At 40.6% G+C, this 26,232-nt stretch overlaps 1 protein-coding gene across 1 annotated transcript; it reads left to right on the plus strand.

Moving 5' to 3' along the window:
* The first annotated feature begins 617 nt into the window (after positions 1-617).
* Positions 618-26,232, plus strand: NELFA (negative elongation factor complex member A). Its single transcript, XM_084285637.1, has 12 exons — positions 618-682; positions 1,314-1,578; positions 8,558-8,729; positions 9,854-10,015; positions 10,939-11,028; positions 13,872-14,002; positions 14,181-14,250; positions 15,037-15,125; positions 16,741-16,852; positions 19,131-19,387; positions 20,403-20,502; positions 22,015-26,232. The coding sequence occupies exons 2-12, from the start codon at positions 1,327-1,329 to the stop codon at positions 22,197-22,199; spliced, it is 1,620 nt and encodes a 539-aa protein (XP_084141763.1). The 5' UTR covers positions 618-682; positions 1,314-1,326; the 3' UTR covers positions 22,200-26,232.

Raw genomic sequence — 26,232 nt, forward strand, 5'->3', positions numbered from 1 at the left:
CACATAGAACTTTTTGCTCTAAAACACTTCCACACTGATAAAAATCAGGGTAACGTAGACCCTGAGCAGCCAAGACCAGGAGCTGCAATGAGAACAAAGTAACCTACTCTGTAACAGCATTGAGGAAATATAAAAGAGCCACAGCAACAACTGCTCTGCTTTCCTAGAGAAGTCAGGTTGTAAACAGCCTCCTTTAGGGGAAGAAAGTTGCAAAGAAAGCATTTTCATTCACAAGCTTAAAATGGAGAAAAGTGAATTTGCTGTGCACTTCTACAGCTCCTTTGCTTTATCTTCAGCTAGAAAGACACTAAAATGAACCGTTTATGCTACACTCAAATAACTCTTAAGTCTTCTGGGATTTAGGCAATTGATTAATTTTTCATATTTAAATAACAATGAGCTGAACCACAAGGGAATATGAACGTACGCCTAATAACCCCCAATGTGAGTAGCTACCGCTAGTCTATCAGGCAGAGGTAACCTCCTACATCCCAGCACTAAAATCTCCGGGGAAAACGATGAAAAAGGCACTCAACTCCACTTCTGTCAAATGACAGCCTTACAGGGAAGTTTCATCATCCAGCAACCACGCTGGCACGCCGTGCTAGCCGGCTGAGGTAAAAAGAAAGCCAAAGCGGCTGACAGAAGGAGGGGAGCAATGAGGAAGCCAGAAATGAGGGAGGTGGGTGCGCTTTAAGATGTTATTAACCTTTAATTAGACGTTAATAGGCGACGCGGGGTGCCGGGTGGGGGGCATGGGGTGTGTTTTCAGTAGGGGCAAAGCTGATGTGGGCCTTTTGTGAGGCGGGAGGGAGGACATGAGGGAAGGAGACGTGGTGCCACCTCCACCTCCCCTCGCTGCGCCGGGGGCGGGGGGGCCGGCCCAGCCCAGCCCAGCCCCAGGGAGCGAAGGGCGGGCTCGTAGCGGGGCCCTCAGCCCTTCTCCCTCCGAGAGAAGGACACCGAGCCGCTGAGGGACCGGCTTCTGCCTCGGAGCGAGCCGCGGGGATCGGGCACCCCGCTCCCGGCTGCCGGGGCCGCTGAGGAAAACCGCGAGGCGCTACGAGCCGGGGCCGCCCGGCGCCATCTTGCGTTACGGCAGCCATGCCCGTGGCGGGCGCCATTTTGCACCCGAGAGCGAGCCGCGAGCAGCCTCGCTCCGTTCCCCCGCATTGGGCGCCGCCATTTTAGGTTACGGCAGCCCCTCCGCCTATCCCTAGAGCCCAGCCTCGCAGGGCGCCGCCATTTTGGGTTACGAAGGCGGCTGCGACCCGCAGGGGTCCTCACCCCCCGTCCCCTCCCCCTCCCTTTAGGTGTCCCCGTAAGATGCCGGTGGAGAACCCCCTCTTTTTTCGCCCCGCTCCCAAGATGGCGTCGATGCGGGAGAGCGACACCGGCCTGTGGCTGCACAACAAGCTGGGCTCCACGGACGAGCTGTGGGCGCCGCCGAGCATCGCCTCGCTCCTCACGGCCTCCGTCATCGACAACATCCGCCTCTGCTTCCACGGCCTCTCCTCGGCCGTCAAGCTCAAGCTGCTGCTGGGGATGCTGCACCTGCCCCGCCGGGCGGTGGATGAGGTGAGAGCCCCGGGGGGGGCGTGAGGGGAGATGGGGGGGGGGGGGGGAGCGGCAGCGCTTGTACTGCCTCCCCCCTACGCGTCTTTTTCTTCATAAATTTGTGTTAAATGCTTCCTAGAGGGTAGGTGGCCGCGGAGGGGGGCACGGGGGGACTCTCCTCGGTGTTTTTCTGTGGAGAAAAGAGGGGGGAAAGGAGGCCTCAGTGAGGCCTGCAGGGCAGGGGGCTGTGGGGTGAGGAGAAGCGCTCGGCTTTCTCTTGAACAGGGCGAGAGCGCACCTCAGGCGTCGCTGCCCCCCTGCCCCGCAGCCCTGGGCTCCTGTAAGCAATTTTCTGCCCAAAATCTCTCTCTCACCCCCACACAGGCTGTGTTTTGGGGCAGTTTGTATGCTTCTGGCGCTGCTTTAGAGGAGAGGGCTTTTCTGAGCCTGTTCCAGGGTGAGGGGAAGGAGCAGCGGCGTGCGTTAGGCTTCCTGAACGCCTTCCTTAGCACTGGCAGCTGTGTAGGTGTCCTGAGCTAAACATCTGGGGTTTAAGAAGGACAGCAGCAAGTGCTGAAACTTTGGGGATGGGACATTTAGGGTCTGTGATGAGCAGAGTGTTTTTTTCACCACCTTCTTGCACTCACATAATAGTTGAGGGGAACACTGACGTTTTTGGTTTTTTACCTTTCTGAGAACAGCTGGTGCTTTTCCTTTTGCTCTCATACCCCGGCTAATAAGCTGGCTGGTTGAAGCCAGAGCTGGCACTGTAGGTCCAGAAGATCTCTTATTCGCTTGGCCCTGGACCATGCTTCATCTGCACCTGGCTTGTTCCTACCAGCAGGCAGCTGCTGGTGTTTGGGGCAACAGCTGAGGAGTGACTGAGGAAGCTTAACGTGAATCAGTCAGGTTTAAGGAATTCCTATCCTACTTGTGCCATCTGTGGTACAGTTTCCCATAACAATTACGGAGATGGTGCACGGTTAATCTGCACCTCAGCTCTGCTTGCACCAGCCTCCTGTGTGGGACACAGCTGCTTAGACTTTACATACATGTGTACTAGACAGGGTGTGGAGAGACTACTTAATTCTGATTATTGCATTTGGTGTACTTCTAAGCTGCAAATGCACAGACATGAAGCGTAAGCAGTAGTTTGTGGCAAGACAGACCCCTACATGCGCTGTATGTTTGTGTGGATCTTTGTAGTGACGTGTAAATGCTGTCACTTTAAAAAAAAAAAAAAAAAAATGGAACACTGAGCAAAAAAGTTGTGTGTTTTTTTTTTTTTAATATGATATTTATGCTTAGTGCCTGTCCAGAACACAAGCTGTCTTACTTGTACGTGACAGATGCAGTGGTGTTTTGGACAAACAAAATAACCTAGGCCAGGAAGAGAGGGATAGGGAACTCCATAGGCTCACATGAACTGTTGGGTGTGCAAGATTCTTATGAAGTAGTGTGAAAATCCAAGGAGCTTGGAAGAAATAGGCATTGCAGTGTGCAGAAAAAAGCCAACAAATTAGTGGTGGTTTTTAGGCCTAAGAGAAAGGTCCCTATGCTTTGTAAAATTCCTTCATAAATAAGTCAAATGCCAGCTCTCTGAGGGAGCAACATTGAAGCAAACTAAAATAATTTGTTGAAGTGCCCTGTGTGTTCACTGGATGCATAAAAACTGTCTTTAAATTGATTAAAATTAAGGACCAGGTAGCCAGCAACTGCACTTGATTTGTGCTGTAGTTAACCATGGAGATGAAGTGTATCTAAATTAGAACAAGTCAGTTGCCGTTCCTTTTTATAGATAATTACAGTGATTAGTTGTGTTCCAAATATAAAGCTCTTGTTACTGCTGAAACAAAAGATGCTGTAAGATTTTCCACTTCTTTGTTTGTGAAGTCAATCATAAATTTAATCTTTTCATGGTAAACAGAGCATGCTTGATCAAGATGTAATCAAGTCAATCAAGGGATTTACTGTATCTTCAGCCCTTTACAAAGTACCTGTAATGTTTTAATTATTTGGAGGGAACATGATTCTTTACTGAGAGGAAGAGCTTAAAAAGCCCTCTTTTTAAAAATGAAAAACCAAGGAGGCAGACACATTTAACATTGTTAGTAGCTCTGCTATTATCATTATAGTCTTCCTTCTATAAATGACTTTAAAAAAATAATAATAATAATAATAGCTGGTGGAGCCAAGCTGCTGACTGAAGGGGATGTCTTATCAGACACCCGTGTGATGAGTTTGATAACAAGTCTTCATAAATAAAACCTATTTATGTAGCTTACTGTCAGTGTTTGGGCTGTTTTAACTGGCATACCTGTAGCTGGCTGTCTGGAAGTGAAATTCTTCATTTGGAAATCATTCACGTATCTGAAAGTGATTTAACTTGACTATGAAGTTATTTTACTAGTCTCTTTGGGAAGTAATATGCGTGTTTTCCATACCATGTGCCCAGTCTATAGATCGCGTGTGAGGAGCACTGAGCTGGCATTTGGAAACTTAAAATAGTATTAGAAAATGTTACATCAGCTTTGTAAAGCTTTGAGGATCTTGATAGAGGATGCAGGATATACTTCTGGTCATGTTAAATGATACTTCCCTCTCTAGATAACAGATTGAACTTAGTTCTCCTCAAAACCTTTTTTTTGTTCTCTTTATTATAGCATTCTAACTGGCACAGAATAGCATGGAAACCATTTGGAGGCAGACATCTGAGTAAAAATTGATGTGGTAATCAAGAGAAGTGTGGCATTACTTGGTTTAGAAGGGATTTAATTGGCTGCTTGTCCTTTCTAAATCTCTGTGAAGGCTGCAGTCTAGACAAGCAAATCTTCAATGAGCTTTCAGGAGAGCTCAGACCTTTGCTGAAGTGTTATGTTTCTTCTCAAATGCAATATCCTGCAGTTTGGTACTATATGTTTTCATTCCCTGCTCTAAATATTGTGTATATATTAGTGACTTAATCCTTGTAATACTCCTGTGGGATAAGTAATAAACCTAAATTTTTATCATGCTGTGAACCTCATTACAGCTTGTTTGTTCCCGCTGACTAATAAGGATAATTGGCTCCCATTTTCATTTTAATAGTTAAGTGTGTTTTGTAGGCAGTTATCAAAAACATCCTTTCCTGCTGTAATTCTATGGGCAGAGTTTGTGAACTCCCAAATCTCCCTGCCTCCCAGCTTTTTTCTGCTAAACTCTTTCTAGATGATTATGCTTGTCTGAAATAATGCCTAATGCTCAGCGTAGTGGTGACCAGGGTTTCAGTGGTGGTGTTGGCAGCTACTTCTGTTTATTTTGCATATTATATTCCTTTTCGCCCAGTTCACATCCATGACAGCAAGGTTTTTTTGTTTTGTGCCAGGGTTTCATTTATTTGTTCAGGGTTAGACTGATGTTCCAGTCAGGTCTGAAATGAGGAGTGGGTGCTTCTGTGCTCTGTGAAAGCAGCTTGAAAGTAAGGTACTGCCTGCCCTTCTGTGACAGGAGCTGTGCAGAAGAGAGCAAAAAATCTGTTTTTTGCTCACTTGTGTGGATAGGGGACTCCTGGTTCATACAAGCAAGAATTGTGGGGCACTAGTGCAAAGGCATAAACAGGTGCCTGGCACTCACTTTTCCCTGTTCAGAACAGCCAGGCTGCTATGCAGCTTTCTGTCCCACATTTAAGGTCCATTTTTCTGAGCTGCAGTATGTATTTTAATCTAATATTACTCCTGGCCACTATACACTTTGTCGTCATTAAAATAATACATATGCAGGAGTGTGATTTGATCCGTCCTAGTTTTGTAGCACATAAATATTAATGCTGTGCTTCCCATCCAGTGCTTTTAGCTTAATGAAAATGCTCTGTAATTGCACAGGTACTTATTAAATATGACCTGTGGCCCCTGAAAGATTAGAGCTTGATAGGCTTTGTTAGCCAGCTGTTGGTGCAGTTGTTTAAAGGCATAGTCCCATGTTAATTTAGGCCTAATAGCAAGCAAATTAGTGGGAATGCTTTGCAAGAAGCCTTGCTGGAGCTGTGACTTGGCGCATTTCTAGTAATGTTTCCTCTCTTCACCCATTCCCACAGTGCTGTTCCTATGCTCTTCCTGCACAGCCGTTATTAATCTCCCTTTGTCTCTGTTCCTGGGCTTTTTGCATCCTGCCTGATCCTTTCTTGGTATGTTTCTCCTCATGTCCTATGCCAGCAGGCTGAGAAAAATACTTAAGATCCCTGAGTTTTAGATGAGAGAAGTGCCCGAGCATGTTGCATCTGATCTTGACATTCATGCCTAACAAGACACTGGTGGAGCCTATCAGGATCTTCCTGACCCAGTGTTAAAATCTTACTCAATTACAACTTTGGGATTATGGCTGTGCTGAAAAGTAATGGGGGAAAAAAAAACATACCTAGGATTCTCTATTGCTAAACTGCATTTCATGCATTCTCAGACAACAAAAGGGTTTTTTTTTCTGGCTACCAGTTGAACAGCAAATTGGGAATGTGTATTTAAATTGCAGCTTGGAGGCAAACCTGCAGCAAAGCTCAAATCCAGGCTTGTCAAAAGCAAACCTGTGTTGAGGCAAGGTCTCTGGGTCGCTCACAGTGCACGGTGCAGAGTCCTTCACTTGCCTGTGTGTGGCAGGGGCTGCTCTGTTACCATCTGCTGCAAGGCTATGTGATAATGTCACTTGCCCAGTGCTAGGTGAACAAATTCTTCCTGGGCTCCTTCCTCGAAGAAACCAAAATCATGCCAAGCATCAGGTTGTGGTGCAGTAAGTGGCCTGAGCTCGGGCTGTCCCGAGGGCAGCGTGGATGTAACTTGCCTGGACAGCAGTGCCATAGGAACGTGTGTCATACAGGATGGAGCTCTGAATTTTTGGGGTGAGAGTGAGTTTGGTGGAGGAGATATGAAGGCTAAATTAGGAGGGTACAAGAGACATCTTTCTTCCAACTATTGTCTGAGTTTTTGATGGAAAAACTGCATTCTATGCATTTATCTGTGTATCTGTGGGGCCCAGATAAAAGCTGGTGAGCAAGTTAGAAATTAATCACAGCTTCAGCAGCTGTCCTTGCCTGGTTTGAATTTTCAGGTGTTTTGTGTAAAGCAGCCCTGAATCCTTAGGGGACAGATATGAGAATACAGGACTTGGGGTAGTATTCACACCCATGTTCATCTGCTGCAGGAGAAACAACTTGTGACAGGCAGTGTAGGCTTAGAACAGAGACTGACAAATCTGTGTGGAGTTGGGAGGGATTTTTACGTTTACTGAGAAAGAAAAGAGCCATGGAGGACACCCAAGACTAGAGCCTTAGAAGCTGATCCTCTCCCTTGGGCAAGCGTTGGCTAAATTTGCCAGCACGCCGACCAGTGTGAGGCCGTGGTTATGCAGTTACTTAAATCCAAAGCAAATCAATTGTGCTGCTGAAAATGGCAAATGACTGTTGTGGTGTCAACTTTCTGCTCTGCTGTTCTCCCGGTTCTAATGTCTGACTAGTGAGCCACGCCGAGGGCTGATCGAGCTGGAAGCTTTCGGGAGCCACTAGGTTTGCAGCTGGACAAACTGATCTGCATTTTTTGTGTTAAAGGACAAACTGTCCTCTAAAAGAACTTTTTTTTATACCTGACTAAAGTGAGAGGGCACTAACATTGACATTTCCCAGTTCCCTTCACCCACACAATGTTTGTCTATCTCTGACTGCTAAGGTTTAGGGGGGGAATGGAGAGCAAAAATTCAGCTTTCATTTCTTAGGGTTACATGAGTACAGTAAACTTACTAGATCTCCTCACAGGAGAGAAGGCCAGCTTGAGATAAGGGGAAATAAATACAGCATTAAGGTGAAGGCATATCTTTTGCATGTCTCCCTCTGTTCAGAAATAGGTAGGCGTTGTAATGGGCCACAATAAGCTGTGAATAGTCGAAATTCGAGTATTTCCTTATACTTGATCATCAGTTCTGTAATGCTGATACCATACACATAGTCTATCTAAACACTTTCAGTGACTTTATTCTGATGTTTGTGGCTTGATAGGTAATGCACTACATCTCGATCATCTTAGTTCTGTGAAGCCAATACTTTTAATGCTTACATAAGCAGTTTTCTGAAGAAAAACAAGCGTTAGGTCTTTATTTCAGAGTTTTAAGCTGAAATTTAATGAATTAAGCAAATTTAATGAATTAAACCAGCTAATTTAAGAAATAGCAATTCACTCCGTAAAATCCCAGCTGCAATCACTAGATTCTGTTTCATAATGCTAACATACATGATGATCAGTAATTCAAAAAATTACCATGACTATATATTTCATTAATTTTTACGTTTTCCCTTTTTCAAGATAGATGCTTTAAAAAGGAAAAAAAAAAATTCTCTATAGAAGTTTAGGGTAAATGGAAAATCCGAACTACTCACGACATTAGAGGGCTGGGTGTGCTTCTGTAATAGTTTTTGTCAGGTATTACAAATGTTAAGCTTGGGTCAAAAATTGTTTCATGCTAATAACTAAAATTTTGAGGACTTAGCTTACATTTGTGTGATGTAGATACAGCCTGTCTGCTATTTTATTCTGAAGCACAAAGGGGGGTTCATCTGAACTTAGATACCTGTTCTTATTTGTGTTCTAGTTGAATATTGTTATTACTGGTAGTAATCTGTGGGTACGCTGGGTGTGTAAGTGGGCCATAGAATGTACAGGGACAGTGCTGTAAAAATGTGGCCTGTTTCTAGTGAAAATGTTCTGTGCTGAAGGAAGCTTTGAGCTGCTAAAAGCTCAAAGCGCACTTGTTAGATTGACCAAATACAGTATTTACTAAGAAAAATCTTGGTTAATTCTTTGCTTCATTCTGTAATTAACGTATAACTGTGTTGAAGCAGTCTCCCTCTTCCCTTCCCTAGTAGTAAAACATTGTGCATGTTTATACTAGTGTCTTTAAATATATATGTATATAAAATTAACCCAATTACAACCTGTTTAAAACTGCTTCCAATTGGCTGATTTTCTTTTTCTTTTTTTGTTAGATGAAAGGGGCACTGACTGAAATTATCCAGCTCGCTACCTTGGATTCAGACCCCTGGGTCTTAATGGTAGCTGATATTTTAAAATCCTTTCCAGATACTGGCTCCCTTAACCTTGATCTTGAAGAACAGAATCCCAATGTTCAAGATATTTTAGGAGAGCTTAGAGAAAAAGGTAAGTGTCTGTTGTAGAAAGCTACAGAAATCTGATACCTTTTTTCAGGAACAGCCTTTCTCTTCACAGGGAGTGAAGCTACCCTACTGTCTTAACAGTGTTGGTATCGGGACAAGCAGTATGTCTTCTCTCATAACTGCCACAGTTCATGACCTGGCATGATACTGGAACTGTGACATTTGAGGAATGGTAACCTCTTAAATTATCTCTTAACAAATCATCAGAACTTGCACCGGGTCCCTTGGTGTTTGTGAAGGGCGACATACAAGTTAATGTTGTTTCACCAGCGCTGTAGACAGCCTGTATGTGCAGCCAGGTAATACTGAGTTACTGCAGCTTCATAAGCTAAGCTGTTAAACACTGTGCTCTTGTACGTTGTGCTAAGGACAACAATAAGAAAGGTTTCTGCAACACCTTTGTGGGACAGGTGGGGTGTCTCTGCCCCAAGTTTTCATCTAGCCAACAAATGATAAGTGCTGAGGGAAGGACTGGTCGGAAGGAGCATTAAGTTGCTGTCTGACTAGCTGTGGATGGTCCAGTAGCTGGTAATACTGGCCCAGGTACTTGCACAGTTTCTGCTTCAAACAACGTAAATGCTGGTGCAAAGCCACCCCTACTTCAGTGGGTTTGATTTAGCAAATCGCCCAGAAAAAGCCCTTAGGCATCAATGATCAGAAATGGGCTTGGAGTTATTATTGGAATATCACAATACTGGAATGCCTTGGAGGTGGAAGCATCTTTTTTTTTTTTTCCACTATAAACAAACGATCATTTGTCTGTTCACTTTCTTGGTTTTGACTTCTGTTCAGTAGTTTTCAAAAACTACACAGAAAGGAAGAATCTGGGAATTCCATCATTATTTTTTTGCTCTAACAATGGTAGCTCACTTACAATTGCTATAATTTGTCTAGGCAATTAACATGAGAGCACTTATGAACCTAATGTTAAAAGAAAAAAACACCTTATTAACTGGCTATATATTGTTTTAATTAGAGCTAAATTACTCTTGGTGTTTAATTGAGTAATCTAAAACTTAAAACACCTGTAGAGTCAAGTAGTAGAATGTTTGGTAATTAGCTATCAGATGTTTATACCCATGTGTACTGTGTTAACTCTTTATGCAGTAAGTGAATGTGAAACATCAGCTATGTTGCCGTTGGAATGCCAATACTTAAACAAAAATGCCTTGACAACACTAGCTGGGCCACTTACTCCCCCAGTGAAACACTTCCAGCTGAAAAGGAAACCTAAAAGTGCCACTCTCCGAGCTGAACTCTTGCAGAAGTGTAAGTAGTGTTACAGCTAGTTTATAACACTGAGTAACAAGTTAAATCATAAAAGGAAAATTCATTGTTAGCTTTATTCTTCAGTAAAGGTATATATGGCAATATTTTCTGTTATAAGAGCTTTTTTCCCCCCCATGCACACACCCTTGATAAACAGGCATGTGTGGGGGAGCAGGTGCAAGTCATTCTAGCCATGATTATATTAAAATGTTACTCTTGATTGAAATGCTCTTCAGACTTAAAAGGGATACAAAAAGCTGTATCTTTTTAAAGCACAGATATATTCTCCTATATTTAAGTCAGTTGTGAGGACTTGTGAGGGATAGCTTTGGTTAAAGCTCCTGAAATGAAACTGGTATGACGGTTTTATTTTGCCATATGTTTCTGCAACAGGGAGCAAGAGCTGCTCTGCTAATTAATGCTTTCTTTTGCTCAGTATGTTTTTATGTATGGGTGAAAGCCAACAGGGTTTTCACTAACAAAAGACAACGTATGTATGCATGTAGGTAATGGTAGCTGATCTGAGTGATCTTAGTTTATTTCACCTGCTGCTGTATTGCTGCAGTTTGATTCCTGCTTGCTTGTGGCTTGAGTAGTTGTTGTTTTTTTTTATAAAAAAAAAAAAGCTAAAAATCTTATGTTGTAAGAAATTTTCTATAATTATTTACATCTTTATTGAATTAATTGTATGTTCTCATTTATTTTCAGCTTAGACCATCTTGTCAGTTGCGCTGTCATATTGACTGCATTTTGCCAAATACTGTGTAACTTACATAAATGCCCCCTTTAGTTAAAACACGTTTCTTCTTGATATTCCCACCCTTTAATATATTAGTTAATATTTTATGAGAAGCCAAGAATTGTATTTGTCCAGCACAGATTTTGTAGTAACTGAAATTTTGGGTTTTGTTTTCTTTTTGTAGCAACAGAAACTGCACAACAGCTCAAGAAGACTGCAGGAGTGCCTTTTCATGCCAAAGGCAGGGGACTGGTCAAAAAGATTGATACAACAAGTATGGCTCACTTGTATCACTTCCCTGAAAGAAAATCTGATAAAATAACACTTGCTGAAGAGTAAAAATACAGTCTGTTTTCTACAAAAACTTATAGAGAAGTAAAACACTTATCTCCTTCCTTTCTTTACAGCAGTTTAATTTTTTTAACAAGTTTTCTCAAAAAGAACAAGAGTTGCTATCTAAAAAAAACCACTGGAATATCTGTCATGCTTATTTAAAACATGTGCAGATAGATCATGCTTATAGACTTCAGTAAGAACTTGATTTGCATCATTCCAGGAATAACTCCTGACTAAGCCGTGTTCTTCCAAAAGGGAGCAGAGTGAGTGGATCACAGTAATCTGCTATGGTCTCTGAAATACTGTGAAGTAGATTGAGACTAGCTTGTATTCATACAATCCCACATAGATAAAGGGACGGGAAAATACTCTTAACTGTAGAGCATGGAATAACTTGTGATTACTCCCAAGGAGGCTAGCTTAAATGTAACAGATAAGAAAACTGCAGGTAAATCTCAGTCAAACAGATCCAAGCAAGGGCAAGGAACATTCAGTTAAGAGCCAACCAATCATTGTGATATTCTTGTTTTCTGAGCGTTAAGTAACACGGTATTTTAGTGGAACACTGCTTACTGCAGCTAAGCATGCACAATGCCTTCTAATTAACATACATGAAAAAGATGTATAATAATCAATGCGAAACTGAAGAAAGAGTTTTAACTGTTCACTAAGTTCCTAACTGCCCCATTTTTTTCTATAAGTTTGAGAGCGAGAAGAGGGTTTGAAATTAGTAACACTCTAAATCACTGCACAGCTAGATTTTTTTTTTTTCTGGCCACCAGTATGTTGCTGAGGTATAAAACTTGAATAATTTTTCATTGTGGCATCTAGAAACAACAAGGCACCTTCTTGATGCATTTTAATGTATTTGATTTGAGCATCAAAGTGTTTAGCCACATTTGTACTTCCTGCACAGATGCAAGAAGTGCAGCTGAAATTGGAACTAAAAATTGTCCCAGTGTAGAAACTGACCATTAGTTCTATGACGCTTCCTATTTTAACTGTTATTTCAGGCATTGAATATTAAATAAAGTGGTCTTTTGGCCTTTAAAGCCAGGTGGCCTCTAGAAATACCAGTTATGGGACCAGCTGGGGTTTCCAGTGCAACTCCTGACTCCAACAGGACCACCCAAAAACACAATTATGTTTGAGAGCATTGTCCAAGTGGTTCTGGAACTCCAGCAGGCTTGGTGCTGTGATTGCTTCCTTGAGGAGCCTGTTCCAGTGCTGCATTTATGCATTTATATTCAGAGGTGCAAAGCGTAGTTACTTCTGTGGGAGAACCAAGCATTAACATATGAATTGGATCGATGCCACTTCTAATAAGAGTGGTGATTTGGAGCACTCTGGAAGAAGCCAGGGTGGTTACCCTGCAGCTTATTTAACTCCCCAGGTGTGGCTCTTATGACTGTGCTGTCTTGCACAGTAACTGTGCGGCGTTGATGGTCAGCCTCCATGTTCTGCATTGGAGTGGTGGCACCCTTGATGGGGGAGTATCAGTGTCCCCTTCAGCTGCAATGTGCTGCTGGAGTTCTCCTGCCTTCTTAGGTGTAAGGGTAGGCAATTAAGTTCTGTGGTTAATAGAGGTAGGAAGGTTGGTCATCATGCAAAAACTGGCTTTGGACCAAAACAGCTAGTATTCAACCAAGGCATTGTGAACCTTGGTTCTTTCATGATGTTCTGTACATCTTAACATCTACAAATGGATCTGATTCTCACAGAACCACCTAGGTTGGAAGAGACATCCAAGATCACCTAGTCCAACCTCTGGCTTGACACTAACAAGTCTTCTACTAAACCATATCACTGAGCTCTACACCTAAATGTTTTTTAAAGACCTCCAGGGATGGTGACTCAACCACTTCCCTGGGCAGCCCATGCCTAACAACCCTGTTGGTAAAGAATTTTTTCCAAATATCCAACCTAAACCTCCCCTGGTGCAACTTTAGCCTGTTCCTCTCGTCCTGTCACCAGGCATGTAAGAATACCTTGCTACAGCTTCCTTTAAGGTATCTGTAGAGAGTGATAAGGTCACCCCTGAGCCTCCAGGCTGAACAATCCCAGCTCCCTCAGCCATTCCTTATAAGACTTCTTCTCCAGACCCCTCACCAGCTTCATTGTCCTTCTCTGGAAATGTTCAAGCACCTTCATGTCCCATGTTCTGACCCCTTTAGTGCCAATACAGCCTGTGCTATGTTGAGACTGCTTAGTAAATGTAAATGGTAAGCTCAATGGAAAGAGAGAAGCTTGCAGGAGCACTTGTTAAAGGAATTTTAACCACCTCTGGCGAAAATATTTGATTAGCTACAGTCTTACCAAGTATCTAGATCTTAATAGTCAAAGACTGACTTTGGCAATAGTCAGACTCAGAACATCGATGCCTAATACTTTTTTGTGTGTTTGAATTTTGTTCTTTGTAGATAAGGAAAGTATAAATGTATGTTTGGAAAGTGTATTTTGATAGCAGTGAGCCTATTTGATTTACTTCATTTAGAATGTGAAGAAAAACATTCAAGGCATGTAACTGTAATAAAAATTACTTATTAAGCTTTGGGATTGTGAGCATTAGCCTAGGGAGTGACTCTTACTCCTTGTTTGAAGGGTAAAGCCCAATCTGACCTTTGAAAAACATTTAGCAGAGAGTTCCACATTAGCAGCTTTTGAAGTTAAGGGGGTGGAGGGCTATTAAGAAGGGAAAAAAGCTGAAGAACTCTTTATTATTGTTCTATGTAACTAATGAAGCAAGTATTTCAATTGCTGCCTTTTTTGATCTTCCTTAAGCACCACTCAAAGGAATACCAAAACAAGCTCCCTTCAGGAGTACTTCAGCACCTAGCGTATTTAGCCCTTCTGGAAACAGGACTCCCATTCCTCCTTCACGAACACCTCTGCGCAAAGAAAGAGGAGTAAAGGTAGGTGAACTCTTCCTCAATCACTTGCATTCCACTCAGATCTCCTCCCAGTTTGGAAGTGAGTTTGTAATGCTATTTTAAATCAAGTATCGGTACGCTAAAGAAAAAAAAATAAGGATAATGTTTAGATACAAATTGACAAAAACTTAATAACTTACTGTTACTCTGCACTTTTCAGCTTTTAGATATCTCTGAGCTAGATATGGTCGGTGCTGGCCGTGAAGCAAAGAGAAGAAGAAAGACATTAGGTTGGTATAGAACATTGCTAATGTACTTAGAAATCAGATCTAGGCTTATAGTGCTATTTTATTCTTGATTTGTTAAAACTCATTTTTAGGTAAGCTTCCAAGAAAAAGGGCAACAAAGATCCTGAAGGGAGGAATTCCACTTTTTTTTCCCCCCAGTGCCACTAATCATAATGCGATGTGCCTTGTTAAAAACCTGTGCTTTGAACAACAAAGATGGGTGTGAGACTAGCTTCAGGTCTGAAATTGTGCTCAGATTTTGATATATTTATTTCTACTGGTTGCACAGCCATGGAAAGAAATTCAGAGTAATCTTGGAAAAAATCTCTATTTCCAAAATTGTGGATAGGATTTTAAGAATTGAATATCTCATATACTACTCTTACTCAAGTGATAGTGCATTAAGTATCAGGAAGATAGGGTAGCCAACTTTTCTTCCCCCCAGAACAACCTTGTATTTGTTTCCAGAAACATCTAAAATCTCAGAATAAAATCATAACTGCAATTAAAAAATATATATATGGTTTTTACTATCAGAAAATTAGCTAGTTCAGCCAAATTGCTTAGCTACTCTGTCTTGATGTGTGTTTACGTTGTGGTTCTTTCCGCTATTGTTTTTTTAAATTGTGTATGAAGTTCATGTTCATTGCTGTAACCTTTCAGCATGTACCTCTTAAGAATGGTTTAGCAGAATCTGAAAAAAATTGGTTTTATATTCTTGTTTAAAACTAAATCTAATTCACTATTTAAGAAAACTTTCTTGAACTGACTTCTGTTTCTATGTAATAGATACAGAAGTTGTGGAAAAGCAAGCCAAAGAAGAAACAGTAGTAGAAAATGCTACTCCAGACTATGCTGCTGGCCTTGTGTCTACACAGGTAAAGAAAAAACATCAAAAAAACCTACCCCAAAACCAAATAGCAGTGTAAAGATGAGGAAAACACTAATGGTATTTTTCTAAGCTGTTGAAGGATACCTCAATATTAAAAACAAAATATTTACATAATTATTTCAAAATTCTACTCTACTGTCTTCAAAAACGATTTAAAGCAGGATCAAGGTGAAGCTTTTTATTTTTCTTGTTGCTCTTTTAAGTTTGTGGTGGAGTACGGCACTTAAATAACTGAGGATTGCTGCCTCTTGTCAGAGATCCCAGATTCAGGGAACTTTCCAATACCTGGTGAGGTAGAGTCATGTTGGGAGCACCTGCAAGTTTTACTCTGCATTATTTGTGACCCCAGTGGAATGGTGTGCACAGACACAGCGAGGAGTACTTGTTGTTGGGCCATGCCTAGGAGGGATAACTGAATATCTATAGCTAAGTAAGAAAGAAGCCTTCAAAAGCTTAGGGCTCCTGGATTGAGGAAGAGAACTTATATGCTAGCACTATTCAGTGGTTCTCTTCTCAGTTTTCTTTGTGACATTGTGAAAATGCTGCTTACTTCAGAAGGCAGCTTCTTCTGAGGTCTCCAGGTTCCAGATCAATCTGTAACTAGATTCATTAGGTTCTATTAAAAGGAAGGAGAAGTACAGCAGAATTTGTCTGTCCTAAGTACCCGTGGCTTATAACCTCTTCCTAAAACCCACAGAATTCAGAGATGGCCACTCCTTTGCTTAACGGTACTTTTTTTCTCTACTGTCTGCCTTTTCAGTAGATTAACTTTTTTTGGGGGGGAAAGCGAATGTTGAAATGTGATAGTCAGTGGTGTGGGTCTTTTAATCCTTTCTGGTAGGATGCATTAGGAAGACTGGTGCAGCTTTACTTTTCTTTGATTGTATCTCAGGACATAGCTTTTGTGAGACTGTGAAAATGTTTAGATAGTATCCGTACAGCTTTTTCAGATACCTGTTCTCCATGTCCATAACTAAGAAACAGGGCAGAGGACCTTAAGGCAGCTGGAGGTCACTCATTGCTGTGCAGCCTGAGCTGTGGTGGCTGCAAGCACTCCCTGGTTTGCAAGTACAGACTCCATTGACAGCACTGTTTGAGGGCTTCTGTCCATAGAGAGTAGGGTCAGTTGGTTCTAAATATTAGTAAGAATCAGTGTCAGTGTACAGAACTGAGTACAGAATACAGTCAGTGTACAGAACTGAGTACCTGCGAGTCTTTTAAATCTTAGTTTTACTTCAGAAAAATAAAACATACAAGATAGGTTGTTAATTTTAGCATCTCTGACTCCAGCAGCTCAACTCTGCAAAAGTACATATTCCATCGCAATAGTACCTTTTTCTGGCTCAGCTGTGTTTTTGAAAGCAACTTTGATCTGAATTATGAGAAATAAAAGCTGCTTTTCTTCCTCCTAAGGTAATTCTAATGTACAGAGTTCATATAGGGAGTTAGGGCAAGTATGACATTTGAACCTTAAGAGAGGAGTCCATAATTAAGTTCCCATAATGAATATTCTAGCAGTACTAATTCTGAAGCTGTATTTAAAATAGAAAAGCTGCGCATAAGTACCTGCATTATGGCCATAACACTTTTCTGTTTTACAGAAACTTGGCTCATTGAACAATGAGCCAGCACTACCTTCTACAAGTTATTTACCTGCTACTCCCAGTGTGGTGCCATCTTCCTCATATATCCCAAGCTCTGAAACACAGCCAGGTAAAAGATACTTTTTTTTTTTTTTTTTTTTTTGCTATTGGAACTTAATACTTCTAACTCTATATAGTTTTACTGTCTAACTTCTCACAAACATGCTGTCCCTCAACTCTGACCTTCATAGTCTAAAAATCCACTGCAGGACCCAGCCTTTAGGTTAAATGACATGTCTGTACTTAACCAAATAAAGAAAATGCGTGTTCTTTTTATGTCTTAAAATGACTGCTTTGCTTACTTGACTTAATTTACCGGTTATTTTTTCTTTTCCTATAGTGGGAAATATAATTTTTTCTTTCCCAAAGAAATACCAGTAATGTACATAAAGATAGAGTATATAGTCAATATAGACACAACCATATGCATGCTATTTGCCAGATGGATAGCTGCTTTCAAGAGTTGCATGTTCCTAGAAGCAGATATACGTGTATGTTTGCTTTCACATAGGCTTTTCCTTTATCCTTCTACTTTGTCTGGTAGCTAATACTTGAGCTCCCTCATACTTGGAGAAGGGCTACGTTTCTTTCAATGTTGGAAAACTGTCAGCAGTAAAAAAAAAAAAAAAAAAAAAAGCAAAACTCTTGTACAATACTTTGTTTCTCCATCTTATATTTTTACACACTTTCCTTTACTTTTCCTTCCCTGCTGGATGTAAAGCCTTAAAGGAACATATCAGTTTGCAGTAACAGATATGAATCCCAGTCATGCATTACCTGAGTTTGTAGCTACAGAGAATCGATGTTGCAGTCTAATGCACTATTTTAACAAGTGCTTGTTGATATCTGGTGCTGTAACATTTGCCTTTATGTGAGCTGTGGTGTGTTGGTCACAATAGGAAAAAGTCTATGCAAAAACTGATCGTTTAACTTGGCTCTGAAACAGTTGAGAATCTCTCTGAAGGTCCATGCAAATCTCCCTGGCAGAAAATTGGCATCTCTGGAAGGAGCGCAGCCAAAAGCGCATCAGTGTTGTCAGCAGTTAGTATTATTTTCCAGAGCGTTGGCAATGTATTCAACAGCAGAAGAAGCCTAGTTTAAAATTCTTTGTTCCTTGTTTTTTTTTTTCTAACTTTATTTTCTTCTGGAGCGTGGGGTATCTAGCTTTCCATATGGGCATGGAATATGAAACTCTCTTCTTAATGAGAGACACAAGATCCTTGGAGTTGGTTTCATATGATCTGAGGTTGCATAATTGACGTATGTTACTTTATGCAAGTCAATTATTCTGACATGAGAGGAAGCCTATAATAAAACTTAAGAGATTTGTACAAAACTAGTAGGCAGCTAATTGTTACAATGTTTGTACAAGTACCCAGTGTCCTGTTCCACTTCTTACTGGGTAAGAGCTATATTTCTAAGACAGATGCTATATCTGTGCCTAGATGAATAAATGGTAGACCCCTCAAAAATATCTAAAATTCGATCTAAGTTATCAGCTGAGCTGTGATCTGTATTTGCATTTTAGTCTGTTGTGAATGTGGTAAAAATTGGTTAGCTTAAACCTCGTGAGAGTCATGGAAAGTACTAAAGTAGCCGTGTCTATGTCAGAAAGCTGCAAAAAAAAAATTGTCCAGAGCATGTGTTGAGTATCAGCTCTCTGCTGGACAGTGCAGTAACCTGTGAAATCACAGTGACTTGATCGTATAACTTACCTTCAGCTGCAGTCAGGTTTGGAATAGTAACTCCCCTGGATGGTTAAGTACAGGTGAATAAATGAACTTTGAGGAAAAAAATCAGAATTAGGACTCCTCAATATTGAGGGGCTTGGGCCTTCTTAGCAGTTAGTGTTTAAATGAATTATTTTGGAGACTGCATTTAATTCTCTGATCAGTTGAAGTATTTATGTATTTTCAGTATTTGTTACTGGCTGAGACTAAATTACCACTTTCTTTGGAAGCTACATTAGGTTAAAAAAATAAATAAATTTGTCTTTGGCTTTTACATAACAGTACAGCAATAATCTTGCTAGGGTCAGCATACAGTTGTTGTAGCAATATAAGTTAAAAGTAGATCAGTTTAATAACTGATATCCATTAAACACAAATGTTGGTACTATACAGAGTAATTCATATTGGAAAGCTACTCACTGTCTAATTATTGAAGACAAATGAGTGGAGGGAACATCAGCTCTTCAATTTTTCAGATGGGTATTAGGCAGCATATTGAGTCATGATGCTAAAGTGAAAAAATTGGAATTTTTAGATCTCTTTATAAAGTCCACTGGTGTTGCTGATACCAGTTTGTGGATTATAACTTTTTTTTGTTATCCTGCTTGTTCTTCACAGCTGGCTCTGCACGAGAGGCCTTGCAGACTAACAGGCAGACCGAAGAGCCTGCAGCTCCAAATGCTACCACAACTCTTCCTGCGCAATTCAAACAAAGAACACCCATGTACAATAGTAACTCTAATCCTCCTGCAACTACACCTACCTCACCCCTAACACCTACCACACCTCCTGCCATTTCCCCTGCAGCACAAGCACCACAAGTGGCCCCTCAAACTCAGCAACAGCCACCACCGAAAAAAAGCCTCTCTCTTACAGTAAGTAAAAAACAAAAGCCATTCTTAACTGCTGCTTTTGATGTAGATCAGAATATGCAAATTGTTATTGTTGGTCTTAGGGATATGTTGACAGTTCGTGGCCTTAGGTTCATGAAGTGATTGAAGCTGCTTATCTGCAACCAAAGATAATGAAAATATTTTTGTGGCTTCATTAACATGTTAATCACAGCTTTAGTTGTGCAGTGTCAATGTTACAGATGCCTTTATTTACAGCTGCTTATTATGTGACACAATATTTTGTTCCTTTTCACTAAGAATTTTGGGAGAAAGGCATATTTCCAGCAGAGCTGTTGCATGGCCACTAGTATATGTTAAGCTGCTAAAAGGGATCATGTTGCAGTGTTAGGAGAGAAGGTCCCAGCAGAATAAAGGCAAAAGCCTTGATGTATTTTCCCACCACCCCACTGCACATCTTCTGAAGCCTGAGAGCAAGAAGGAAACTAAACAGCAATTACTTACGTGCTGCAGCTTCTTATTGCTGGTATGTTTGTATATTATGAGTGTGCTTCAAGTTAAGCAGGTAATCAATTCAAGATGCAACTGCTTTGAAGCTTTCACTAAGTGTGCCTTTAAGCCTAGCTTGCAGGACCTGCACTTTAAGAAGCTGCGTGACTTTTTTTAAAGTAAAGCAGAGCTACTGAAAAAATTCTTTGAAATTACAGCAAGGCTGTTTGGACTGTAGAAGAAACATTTAAAAAAAAATAACCTGAGGTCATAATACAGAATGGATAGTGTAAACATCAAGACTCTTAACACTTGTTTCTGTAACTATTTAAAGAATCTTCTTTTCTCAGTTTGTTTCAGAATTCAGTTGTAGCTGCAAGTGCTAGGAGTAAGCATTAAAGAGAGCAAGGTTTGAGGTTAAGGATTTTGTCTATTTTATGCCTACATACAAATATTTACTTTATTCTTTTTCTTGTCTTTTTGCCAAAAAGGCACTGTATTAATACGGTGTTTTCCCCACTGGAATTCATATTTATTGTATCTGTTACAGAGGGAGCAGATGTATGCTGCACAGGAAATGTTCAAGACTGCAAACAAAGTTACAAGGCCAGAGAAGGCTCTTATACTTGGATTCATGGCAGGATCCAGAGGCATGTATTGAGACTAAATTGCTTTGCTTTTTAATACTCCAATCTGAAGTAGAGCGTAGCATTTCTGAATGTACGTATGTGAGTGCAAGAGTCTTGCTTTAGCATACTGTGTATGTGCTAGACGCTGTTTCACTCTGAACTGTATTTTTAAGTTCTGGCTACCTGGAAACAGGTCTCTGGGCCTTTGGTCCAATACGAATTGAACTGTCCCAGCAGCCACTAAACACAGAACATAGAACAGAACACATGCGGTATCAGTGCTCAAGAGTTGAGGAGAAATAAGCCAGCCAGTCAGAACAATGAACATTGTGTCCTAGTCTTCTGACTGGTGGATGAACCTTCTTTCATGGCAACTCAAGGTAACAGTTGCATTGTAAGAACCTCTTTGTGAGCTCCAGAGGGTTAGAAATGTAGCAGCTGTTGTCTCAGACACTCTGAGTAGCTACAGGTGCTATGAATCACGGATCAGCTGTCTTGTGCTATACTGGCCTTGATACACGAAGGCTGTTTTACCCAGCAGACTACTAACTGTAAGATGAGAATGGGTGTAAGAATCCTTAAGTGAACTCTCATCTGCACTAGCTCTGGTTTCTAATCTGGTATTTGATGGCTCTTATCACTGGAGTGCTGGAGCCTAAATGTGGCTCGTGCATTTGGATTAATGTAGTTATTAATGTGTTATTCAAGATGGCCAGGATAGAGTTACTGTGGTAATCACTGGGCTTAAAGAAAGTTTTAGATATCCTGCATTCATGAGGGTGCTCTTAGTGCTAGATGCTGCTTCAGAATGCAGTGGCAGGATGTACTTTAATACATGCAGCGATCTTTTTGTAATGCAAGGTAGAATATTACTTTTGAAAGTGTGCACCTGTTACCTGTTTATGTGAAATACATAAGTATATAATAATAGGAGATCCTACAGTAGTGGTGTTAACACCTTTTGAAATTTGAATAAATATCTGTCAAGTGTGATATTCTTGAGTTCCTGAGTGCCAGTTCCCAATAGCTTGACATTTACCATTCAGTACTCGTGCTGAAATGGAAAATCTTATGGGTGAGTGATTTCAGTGAAGTTATTTGGGCCTCCACAAATGCTGAAAACTGATGAGCTTTTTAGCTGTGAAATGTATCCCAAAGAGAACAACTTTGGTAGTTCAGGTTTACCAAATCCTATCTAAATATAAGCTTCCCTTATAGTTCTTAAGGCAGACAGACATGATATTGGCATGCTTCTGCCCCCCCCTGCTCTGACCCCCTTTTGCTGTTTTCTAGTTTGTTCTTCTAGTTACTTTAGCCTTGGTTGCTTATCTTCTGAGGTTTGTTTTTGTTGTACTTAAAATACAGTCTGTGATGTATGCAACGTAAAAAGTCTGTGTGGCTACATACCGTGGTGTCATTACTTGCTATTAGGTTTGGGTTTGGATTTTTCTGGCATGAGAATTTAAATCTCCATCAGGTGCTCTTTTTCATGTTGCTGCAATGTATAACTTGTTTCTATTCTTGTTTTCACAGAGAATCCTTGCCAAGAGCAAGGTGACATCATTCAAATCAAACTCAGTGAGCATACAGAAGATTTACCAAAGGCAGATGGCACTGGCAGCACCACTATGTTGGTTGATACAGTCTTTGAAATGAACTATGCTACTGGTGAATGGACCAGATTCAAGAAGTACAAACCTATAACTAATGTTTCCTAAGAGATGCAGCAGCAGCAGACTGGACCAAATCAAGCTTAGAGTCAACCAGCTCATAAAGTATGTTAACTGTACAAAATGGCATTCATGTGTACATTTCTTATTACCCTCCAGCATAGAAGTTGTGGCTCTTTGACCTAACTGGGCTCAGTGAATGCAGAAGAAGATGATGTCAAACTTTTTTTTTTTAATACGGTAAAAGGAAAGGTGATCTTAGGGGGCAAGTGGTAGGTGGCTTTTTGTTTTGTTTTCCTACAGTTTGAAATGCTGGAGGAGGAGATAACAGCTGAAAGATGACAGGTAGGAGCAGTTTACTTCTGAGTACCACAAGAGAAGACTACTGCACAGTCATTCACGGTTTACCATTTAAACAAGGGCACAGATCTTTATTGTAAAAAAGTATTTTCTCTGGCTACGTGGGTTCCATTGTAAGAACAGACACTTAAAGCACCACAGGCCAATGCTTGGTTGTTTTGTAATTTGGCTGCAGTATAACTAAATATTGCAAATGTCTAGTGGCTGATGGTACCCCCTGTCTGTCTGTTTAGCCTCTTTATGCTTGGGCCATAGGATGGGATTGAGCAGCTTTAACTTGCTATATTGTCAGTGTTCATGCCCAGCACGACTTAATCTATATTTGGCATTATTTGAGATCCAGAGAAACTGAGTATCACAACTTTTCTGGGGAAAAAAAATAGCAAACCTAGGCAGAAAAATGAAAAGTAGCCGTGGGTTGTTGCTGTGTGGGAGTGATAGTTCTTTGCCATGGAAGTCTGAGGGTAGAAGTTGATCTGTGGCTCTTGCATGGCAAGCCCTCTGAACAGCCTGGGAGCAAACAAAACTAGTACATCTCAAGACTGATTGCAGCTGCTTTTTTTAAATGCCCCTCCAAGTGATTGACATGAATAAGATGGTTAGCAAAACAAAACTTGTCTTGAGGCAGTGTTAATTAATGTATGTTTGTTTGGTTAAACAGTCATAAGTTGCTTGATTACCAAGCCCTGATCCAAAAAGCTTTGAATGAGTATAGCTGTGGTTCTTACCAGTGCAGTTATCACTATAATCACTAATGTGGCTACAAATATACCGGTGTATAAATGTGCCTTATACTTGTCCCCTTCTAGTAGAAGCACATTTTTATCTTTGACTGTTTTCACACCACTGGTTTAACCTGACTTTGTGTAATTATAGCTTGCATTTATTGAGAGGGTTTGTGTACATAGTTCAAGGTTCATTGTTTGGAGACTTGTTTTCATTCTTTGATGGAGACTTGGATTAAATGCCTCGTTTCTCAGTACTTGTATGTGGAGCTGTGCTTAGTTGGGAATGGTGCTTAGAAGGAAAACATACAACGAGTAGCCTAATGGCTTTCTAATGCTGAGGGGGTACCTTGGGCTGACTTAGAGGTTTCTGTTAAAGTGGAACTCTTAGGACAAAATGAGGCTTTTCTCTTTTCTGAAAAGAAAGCAGACCAAATCCCATAAGTACTTGTATACTAACAAAGATGTTTAGGTGATTGTTTAGAATATTTTATATTGGGGAATTTTTATTGCATTCTTATTTTTAGTTTTTCAACCTGTTATCCAACTGAATGTGGAAAGCATAAGTAACAAGAGAATCTGTATTCTACGGCGTTTTAAGATGTGACCAAAATTATAGATTTCTTAACTATATTTGAGCAAATACACAAAATGTTCTAGCTCCTGTAGTGGGCAAGTTATTTGATGGTACCTGCTACCATTATGGAGTGTTGTGCATGTTTTAGGGTGAAAGTTAGGTTCCACATATAACTGTCACAAGGGGGGCTCTCCACATTATTAGCCCATTTCAAAAGCAGTGTAGATTGTGATTCTGATTGTGTTTTTTTCTTTAAGCAGCTAGAAAGCAGCCTGACAGGTGCGGATGAGTAGTGGGTTTTAGTTTTTAGGATGAGTTCAGTATAAATGCGTTTTCATGGCTATAACTTATTTTGTTATGTTACACAGTAAGGGCTAAGAATAGAATATAAAAAGATTCATCTTTTAAAAGAAAGGTTTCAAGGGAAGTGACATTCCTTTTCTTGTCTGCATTCAGATTTTTAAAGTTTTTTTTTTTGTGATGACCAGTTTCCTGTAAAGTAAATATGTATGATACTTCTGTCTTAACTGTTCCTGCTTGCTAGAGAAGCTGCAAGTACCAAATACAATTAAAAAAAAAAAAACTTTTAGAAAATTGGCTGGCTTGAGGGGCATGTACTGTTGTTATGAATTGCTGTTTCAAGACTCTTTGCAGTTTGGTAGTGACAAAGTGCTGCTGTGTGATGACTCCTTTGGCTTACTTGAGATTAATGGAGGTACCTCACTAAACTTTCAGTCCGCACAAGTCTGCGTTTCAGACCTGTGGCGTTGGGATGGGGAGAGCTGTCCCTCTCCTCTTCCAGAAGTCCTTCTAGGATGCACTTGAGTCATCCGAGTGCGGTAGTGCGTTGGAAGCCTACCATGCTGCTGCCTAATCTTTGCTGCATAACAAAGTTGGTCTCCAGGCCTGTTTGTTTGAAGTCAGTCACGCAATAAATGGGAATTTTAAGTAGAAACACAGTATTTTTAATTCTGTTAGGTCATTAGGATGAAGATGACACTGCAAAATAACTTATTTTTTAAAGTGACTTTATGACCTTCAACACCATAGCATTATTTCAACTTTGATCTGTGAATCTAGAAAGGTTTTTTTAAATGCTTAAAGAAAGGGAAGCTTTTGCAACGTTCTTAAAATGATACGGTAAGAAGTAACTACATGGAGCTCTTCGGTTCAGAGAATGAAATCAGTGAACCTGTGGCCTGAAAGTAGCGTGCCAGACAACTCAGAAAGGGCAACATCAACACTTAAATTCCAGTATAATGGAGTTGTTGCATACAGAATAAAATCTGGCCCTGGAACTTGATATTTTTTGTCTTAAATATTCAGTCATTTAATTGTTAGCTGGGTTCTGTACAGTGAAGCTCAATGTGTGCTGCAAGACTAAATAAAAACATCTGTTGCCTCTAGAATGATTTGCTGATGTACCAACGAATTGACCAGAGAAGTAGTTCAGAGTCTTCTTAGAGCTGTTTGTGTCCTTTCCCTCATCCCAAGCATGAAGCTTTAGGAAATAGGAAGCCCAACCTTTAAGTGTTGCGGGACCGCAGCAAGGCAGGATGTCCCAGCTTCTCTTGTCCTTGCATGTAAAGAAGCACCTACCTGTCCGATGTGCAAGTCAGGGCACAAGGAGTGGAAATATGGCTTATAGCAATGGAAGTGGCTTGTGTTTATTTCCTGTCCAAATTTTTAGTTCTTAAAGGGGGATGGGGAAGAGAACACATCTGCATACACAGGCTTCTTTAAGAACTTGCCCTACAGCGAAGTCCGGGTTTCTTTAGGCTCCATTTTTCTTTCATGAGTGCCATGAGGACCAGAAAGAGTGAAATTGTTTTAATGAAGGCGAGCCCAAGGAGGATGCTGAGCAAGAGTCCTGATTACAGATTCCTTCTTCCTTCTAGACAGAACACTTTTCCTGCTCTAGTTCTCTGTAGTTATCTCCATACAAAGCTGTCCAGACTTAGTATGGTTAACACTCTAGTGTTGGGCCAGTATTCTGTGGGTTAACTTGATTTCTCTGTGGGTTAACTTGTTTCCTCACTGGTAGCTTTGCCACTTAACCTTTCAGTTAAATACCATAGGATACTGGATGCAATGGAGAGGAGCCTTTGGTAGTTGCTTGACACCTTTGTGTGAAATTGTAATTTGACTAAGTCATGTCAAAGTGCAGATTGCTTGTCTAGTTGCAAGGAGTGTGAGACTTTGACATTATACAATTGAAGAGTGAATCATATTTTCATAGTATGATCTGACTGGAAAAAAAAAAAGACTAAAAAATGTTGAGCCAGAGCCCTCTGGGAATCTGGTGCCTTTAACGAGAAATGTCATTTTGTGAATTGTTACATCTATCGCATAGCCCGTATGTTTTCTATTGTTTTTTTGTACAGTTGTAAATTCAAAATATTCTGTCTTTGGGTACGTA

This window comes from Netta rufina (assembly GCF_964035555.1).
Source record: "Netta rufina genome assembly, chromosome: 4".
Taxonomy (NCBI): Eukaryota; Metazoa; Chordata; class Aves; order Anseriformes; family Anatidae; genus Netta; species Netta rufina.

What these genes read in the sequence shown, in the direction of transcription:
- NELFA (XM_084285637.1), top strand. Translation starts at nt 1,327, where the DNA reads ATGCCGGTGGAGAACCCCCTCTTTTTTCGCCCCGCTCCCAAGATGGCG. An exon ending in CCCGCCGGGCGGTGGATGAG is followed by an intron (nt 1,579 to 8,557) that starts GTGAGAGCCCCG and finishes TTTTTTTGTTAG; the next exon opens with ATGAAAGGGGCACTGACTGA. An exon ending in AAAAAAGCCTCTCTCTTACA is followed by an intron (nt 19,388 to 20,402) that starts GTAAGTAAAAAA and finishes TATCTGTTACAG; the next exon opens with AGGGAGCAGATGTATGCTGC.